The sequence below is a fragment of the Bison bison genome, unplaced genomic scaffold, assembly GCF_000754665.1.
Source record: "Bison bison bison isolate TAMUID 2011002044 unplaced genomic scaffold, Bison_UMD1.0 scf7180017864221, whole genome shotgun sequence".
NCBI classification, from domain to species: domain Eukaryota; kingdom Metazoa; phylum Chordata; class Mammalia; order Artiodactyla; family Bovidae; genus Bison; species Bison bison.
In genome coordinates, this window is record NW_011494793.1 from 612,445 (window position 1) to 619,865 (window position 7,421).

General features: G+C 47.0%; 1 protein-coding gene across 1 annotated transcript in view; it reads right to left on the reverse strand.

Moving 5' to 3' along the window:
* Positions 1-1,541: 1,541 nt before the first annotated feature.
* The window catches only part of CALR3 (calreticulin 3), a 26,449-nt gene continuing 20,569 nt past the window's right edge, over positions 1,542-7,421 (reverse strand). Inside the window, exons 9-13 of the mRNA XM_010845671.1 lie at positions 7,380-7,410; positions 7,169-7,297; positions 6,233-6,325; positions 1,825-1,996; positions 1,542-1,666 (exon numbers count right to left, since the gene is read on the reverse strand). Of these exons, the coding sequence (XP_010843973.1) occupies positions 1,853-1,996; positions 6,233-6,325; positions 7,169-7,297; positions 7,380-7,410 (397 nt within the window). The 3' untranslated portion in view covers positions 1,542-1,666; positions 1,825-1,852. The remainder of the gene's footprint in view (positions 1,667-1,824; positions 1,997-6,232; positions 6,326-7,168; positions 7,298-7,379; positions 7,411-7,421) is intronic.

The following is a 7,421-nucleotide window of genomic DNA, read 5'->3' on the forward strand; positions in this document are numbered from 1 at the left end:
TTATTTTTTTGGTGGCACCTTGAGGCAACCAACCTTGAGGTGGGATCTTAGTTCCCTGAACAGGGATTGAACTCACGCCCCCTGCAGTGGAAACATGTTTTCTTAAACCACTGAACCACCAGGGAAGACCCAGTGAAGTTTATTAATCAAAAAAAAAATTCATCTCTCAGTCCCACCAGGCACATTTTAAGGGCTCACATGTGGCCAGTGGCTACTGTATTGGGCATGAAGACAAAGAAAGTTCTCCAGGATTGTGCTGCTGCAGAAGATGAGTCCTGCCAGGTCTGATCCGGTCTGACCCACCTTTGTTCAGCTGTTTCTGGCATTTTCCCTCGAGTTCTAGCACTGCTTCTTTCCTCATTAACTTTTCCCTTGTTTAGAGTTTTGAAAGGTGGGCAGTGTTTGAGTCCCACCCCTGCGCTTCCAGGCAGTGAGTCTTTAGCTTCTGAGACTGGTTCGTGGTTCTCCAGTTGCTATTAAGTGCCCAGCTCTTTGTGACCCCATGGATTGTAGCCCGCCAGACTCCTCTGTCCATGAGATTTCCCAGGCAAGAATACTGGAGTGGGTTGCCATTTCCTCCTCCAAGAGAACCTCCCAACCCACAGATTGAACCTGGGACTCCTGCATTAGCAGGCAGATTCTTTACCACTGAGGCACCAGAGAAGACCTCTGAGACTGATCACTCCTGATTACCTGGGAAGACCAAAATGATCTGGGAGCTGAAAAAATTCAAGGTCGCAAGTCTGCCAACTTCGACCAAAGCCAGAACAAAACTTGTCCAACCTTTACTTCCTGGTCAGACTTTTCACACCAATCATTTATCCACATGCTGTGTATCATTTCCAATTTTATTTGGCTTCCTTGTAACATGACTAAATTCCAAATTCCAAAATTGGTGTATTAAATTTGATTATTCCCAACACAAATTTCTGTGTGAAAACAGAGCTCTTCAAAACAGAACCCTCTATGTGTGACTTTTTCAAAGCAAGTCATTTGCTTTAAGGGAAAAAAAATTAAACTGCAAAGTAATCACTATTTTCACTTGAGAGAATGGATTTCATTGCTCTGTTTTACAGAGAACCAACGGCCATAGAAGTGGGCCACAGAGTGGGGGGAAAAGCGTCACCTTCTTTATGGAATGTTAAACGTCTATACACAAGGCCTGGGTTCTCTGGAATAACCAGCATGCAAGGGAGGCATGCAAAACCTTTCCAGACCAAGGGTGCTGCATAAAGAGCCCATACTGGAAAAGTTTCCCATGTTATTAGGATCTTCCCAACCCAGGGATCAAACCCAGGTCTCCCGCACTGCAGGGGGATTCTTTACCAGCTGAGCCACAAGGGAAGTCCAAGAATAATGGAGTGGATAGCCTACCCCTTCTCCAGCAGATCTTCCCAACCCAGGAATCAAACCGGGGTCTCCTGTACCAACTGAGCTATCAGGGAAGCCCCAGTAATTTACAACCCAAAGCAATAAAGCATCATTTCTCCTTTCTCAAAGTAAGTTTTACTACCTTTTTTTAATAAAACATTTGAGGGGGATTAAGAAGAGGGTGTGGTGTTTTGGGCCAGAGTCTCACTGGCCTCAGGCTTCCTTCAGCACTTGGGTTTGTCCGGAGGAAATGTTTCTGGGTACCAGGATTGGGGGAGGTTGGAACAAGGGGGACCTGTGGGGAGGGGAGGGGAGGGGAGAGGAGACTGCTCAGGGAGAACCATACCCACCCCACTGAGAAGAATAGGAACATTTTTCAAAGAAAACTAGACAAATGACCACATATGCAGACATTTGCGCTTTTAAAGGTAGAATAAAGAAACAAGGTTTTACCAGTCATCTTTATCTGGGGTGGGGATGACTAAAACTCGTTCCTTCTGTGGAATCCTTTGAAGCTATTTTCTCGCCCACTGAACCTGCCCATCAACATGTCGTCCTCATCTTCCTCCTGGGCCTTCTTCACTTCTTCCTTGGCCTGTATGGCATCCATCTCCTTTTCTGGGCCCTGGGGTAAAAAACAAAGAACCCGGTGGCCGGGGATTAGGCTTTCTGAGGGCTGACTGGGTGTCAGCATACAGCCTGCCTCTGCCTCCTGGAAGCCTCCACACCAGCTGGGGTCTGAAAAAGAAGCCCCCCCTAGGATATTCAAGTCCTCATTCCTGGAACCTGGAAATGTAACCTTAAATGGAGTAGGAGAGCGCTTCCCAGGTGGCGCCAGTGGTCAAGAGCCCACCTGCCAATCCAGCATATGAAAGAGATGTGGGTTTGATCCCTGGATGGGGAAGATCCCCTGGAGGAGGGCATGGCAACTCACTCCAGTATTCTTGCCTGGAGAATCCCATGAACAGAGGAACCTGGTGGGCTACGGTCCACAGGGTTGAAAAGAGTTGGACACATTTGAAACGATTTAGCACGCACACACACTACGTAGGGGGAAAGAGCTTTCCAGATGTGATTAAATTAAGCATACTGAGATAAGGAAATTCTACTGGCTTACCAGGTGGGCCCTAAATTCTATCACAGTGTTCTCATAGGAGAGGGGCAGAGGGAGATTTGACACATAGACAGAAGAGGAGATGGCCATGTGAAGATGGAAGCAAAGATTCAAGGATGTGGCCACAAACCAAGGAGCACCAGGATCCTTCAGAAGCTGCAAGAAATGAAATAAGGTTTCTCCCCTAGAACCTGTGGAGGGAGCAAAGCCCTGCTGATGCCCTGATTTCAGCCCACTGATACTGATTTTGGACTTTTGGCCTCCAGAATTTGGGAGAATACATTTGCCATGGGCCTTTTTGTTTTTGACCAGCTTCATGGCATGAGGGATCTTTGTTCCTTGACCAGGGATCAAACCCACCCCCCCCTTACAGTGGAAGCTCAGTGTCTTAACCACTGGACTGCCAGGGAAGTTCCCGTCTGTGATGTTTTAAGCCAGCGAGTTTGTGGTGATATTGTTATGACAGCCCCAGGAAACAAATACCCTCTCCTTCTTCCATTCCCAGAGCACCTGGGTCTGTCTTTCAACCAGCTGACCAGTAAGGGAGAAATGAGAAGAGGCCTCAGAGCCTAAATGAGAAAATCCAAACTTTGGTAATTAAAAGAAAGTCCAGGACTGAGTGCAGATAGGTCAAAGAGGTTCCCGAAGTCATTGCCGAAAAGAGTTTAGTAAGCCTTTGCGGCAGAAATCAGATTCAAGAAGAAATGGCTCATAAGAAAAATCCCTTAGTGATAACCACCTTTCATCAGTGAAGGGGAAGTTTCCCCCCGAAATGCCATGAAATGTTACAAGTTTAAGCACCCACTTTGCAGCTGGTCCCAGGGTGATGGACATGACATGCTTCTATTGCTCTGACGTGTGGGGCTCTGCTGACCCAGGGATGGATGGATGGCCCTTCCAAGGGGACTGAGTCTTAGAGTCAATGCCTGAAAGAACTCCTTTCATATGCAAGCTACATCCAGAGCTCACATCCCTAACCACCTCCACTACTGGGCTTTTTATATTCAGGGCTGATGTCTCATCTGAATTATCCCATTGCCAGGTGCTAGAGAACTAGTGCCCCAGGGCCCACAGAAATTCTTAAAACTAGCCAACCCTAAGCCTGTTTATCCTGCTTCATCTACTCCTTCCTGCAGAGACCAAACCAAAGTTTTTTGCTCACATCTTCCACCCTTTCCCTCTGCCTCCTGACCAAACCTGGTGCTTCCCCATATGGCCCTGTGGCCTGGCGGGGCCCCTCCTCTCAGGATCTGTTAGTAAAACAAACTATCTTTTTTTGATGGTGCCCACTTCCTGGTCTGGGAGTCTTGCCATACCTGATTAACAACAAAACTTACATCTTAACACACAGGTATTACATCTTAACACACAGGTATTACATCTTAACACACAGGTATTTCGGACTTCCCCGGTGGTGAAGACTCTGGATTGCCAGTGCAGGGGGGCTGGGTTTGATCCCTGGTTGGGGAAATAAGATTCCTCATGCCATGCAGTGGGGCCAAAAGATTTTTTTTTTTTTAATTTAAGAACACAGGTATTTCACAAATGAGGATATCCAAATGGCCACAAAAGCCATGAAACAGTGCCCACGTCCATTCCTCATCCAAGAAATACACACAAAACTAGAGCGAGATACCCCTGACACACCTATAGAAACCCACGCTCCCCAGTGCTGGGGAGACTGGAGGAAGCGCAGAACAGTGCGGCCCCTCGGGAAACAGTCTGGCAGTTTCTCATAGAGTTAAAGACACATCATGCAGCTCAGCAAACCCCATCCTGGATTTTAACCAAAAGAAATAAAAGCACTTATCTACACACACACACAAACTATATACGAAATTGTTCACAGCTTTGATCATACTGTGAAAAACTGGAAACAACCCAAATGTCCATTAGCTGGTGAGCAAATAAACTTCTCAGTGAGATGGAGAAACAAGGTACTGATGAAACCCCAGCAACATGGAGAAATCTTGGAGACACTGCACTTGGTGTGGAAAGCAGACTCAGAAAGACTCCATGCCTCCAGTGGTTAAGACTCCATGCTCCCAGTGCAGAGGGCACAGGTTCAATCCCTGGTCAGGGAACTAAGATTCCACGTGCCGCACAGTGAGGTCAAAAAAGAAAAAGACAAAAAAAGAAGACCCTATACTACATGATTCGATTTATATGACATTCTGGAAAAGGCAAAACTATAGGGGCATAAAAACAAGGACTTATTGAACAGCACAGGGAACAACTATATTCAACATCTTGTAATAACCTATAAGGAAAAAAGAATCTGAAAAAGAATACACACACACACATATATATATATATAGAGAGAGAGAGCACTTTGCTGTATACCTGAAACTAACACATTGTCAATAAATTATACTTAAAAAAAAATCCAATAGGGACAGATATCAGATCATCAGTAGTTGCTGGCGTAGGGGAGGGCTTGGCTACAAGGAGACTTCTGGGGGTGGTGAAATTGTTCTGGGCTTCCCAGGTGGCACAGTGGTAAAGAATCCACCTGCCAATCCAGAAGATCCAAGAAAATCAGGCTCGATCCCTGGGTTGAGAAGATCCCAGGAAAAGGAAATGGCAACCCACTCCAGTATTCTTACCTGGGAAATCCCACAGATAGTAGAGACTGGGGCTACAGTCCATGGGGTTGCAAAGAGTCAGACACGACTGAACACACACACACGAAATTGTTCTACATCTTGATTTTTAGTGGTGTTTTCATAACTGTACGTGTTTGTCAGAATTCATGGAACTGTACATTTCATGGCACGTAAGTCAGCCTTCAATAAATCCGACTCATCAGCAATTGACAGTAACGCCTAGCATGGCCGAAGATTTGCATTCCCTCCTGCATGGAAATTCTCATCTGTGCAGAAGGGAATGTAAATAGGATGACACGCTGGAAACCGTTTGCATATGAACTGGTGACTGCTCTGTCTACTCCTGGGCATGTGGCCACTGAAAGACAGGTACGGGAGTGATGGTACAGGAATGACGGGAACCAGCTTATCCCTGAGGCCACAAGCTGGAAGCCTCCCAAAGCTGTATCCACAGAGAACAGATGCATAGCTTCTAGAATATTCACAAAGGAAAGACAAGCTACTGCTCTATGGGAAAATACAAATGAGCCTCACAACATGGCCTGAATAAATAATGGGTAGCTACATTGATACAAATTTCAAAAGGAGGTCAAATCCATCTGCGGTGATGGAATAGTGGAACGGCCATTCCTTTGGGGACGAGTGCCGGCTGGGAGGAGACATGAGGAGGCTTCTAGAGCTCTGGTGACATTCTATATCTTGATCTGGGTGGGGTGTTTATTATAGAAAAAGTGAAGCACCTTTTTCTATACGTGAGACTCAAGTATGGAAATAAATGAATAACAAAAGCAAAGTTCATCATGTTCATGGGCTTCCCTGGTGGTCCAGTGGTTAAGAACCCACCTGCCAATGCAGGGGACACAGGTTCAATCCCTGTTCCGGGAAGATCCCACATGCCGCGGGGCAAATAAGCCCGCGTGCCTCAGCTACTGAGCATGCGCTCTAGAACCTGTGCTCTGCAACAAGAGAAGCCACTGCAATGAGAAACCTTTGCACTGCAACGAAGAGTAGCCTCCACCAACCAAAAGTAGAGAAAACAAACGTCCGACAGTGAAGACCCAGCACAGCCAAATACACACATAAATAAATAAAGGGCTGTCTTCTTTAAAAAAAAAAAAAAGGTTCATTGTATTCATCGTACCTTGGTTTCACCCCAGGTGGCCTTGCCAAAATTCTCAGCATACTCTTCGTCATCTGTGATCAGGAAGTTGTCAAAGATGGTTCCGGATCTCACCTGTGGATGAAAATAAGTCCTTTGATACTGGTGTGGAAAATGAAACTTTCCACAAAGTAAAAACTGCTGTGATTTATTCAGTACTGTCACAGAGATTAGCTGTCGACATTAGCACATGCTGAAACCCTTTTCTGGAATGTCAGTTCCCTCCAGAGCACTGGTCCTCAAACTTGGCTGTGTATGGGGACCACTGAGAACATTGACAAGACTGCTGATGCCTGGTCTCACTCCCAGGGATGCTGGTTTAGCAGGTCTGGGGCATGACCCGACACAGAGGCTTTGACGGTCTCCCCAGGGACTCAAGCATCCAGTGATGTTTGAGAACCGTGATTGAGACCCTGCCTGGGCAAAGTGTGAGCCATGGATGGGCAGCATCAACATCACTAGGGATTCAGGATCTCAGGTTCCACCCTGGACCCACTACATCAGAACCTGCAATCTTATCCTAAAGCTGATAGGCACCACAAGGTCAGCTCCAAGCAGATTTCCAGGGGGTGTGGGGGGCAGACAAGAAGTGTCCAGCGGACAGGAAGGATGTCCGTTTTACCTAGGGCTGTAAGTTTTGGGTCTGGGTAAGGGTGCCAGGTGCACGACAGGAGCAGGAGTTCAGGGTGAAGTTCAGAGTTACTAAACCAGAGCAAGTTTAAAACCCGGCGACTTGCACGTCCCTCGCAGACCAGTGACTAAAAAGCCACCTGCCAACGCAGGGGACACGGGCTTGACCGCTGGTCCTGGAAGATTCCATACACCTCAGGGCAACTAAGCCCCTGCACCACAACTACTGAACCACACATGGCAACAGAGACCCAGTGCAGAAAACAACAAAAAGACAAAATGAGCGACCTGCCAAAGCTCCAGTCCAACGGCACCAATGTTCTCAAATTCTGAGAGATCGTATTCGGTCAAATAGCTGTTTTTCATCTTCTGATGGAGCCAAACATCTTTGTCTATGCCCTCAGGTTTCAGGCCATCCTGCAACAACAAACCATATGTGCTGGTCCCCGGGGACACGGGTGGGGAGGGGACTGGCAGGAAGATGGTGCCATATACGCACCTGGTATGGAGGGTTCTGGGGCATGGCCGCCCGCCACTACCC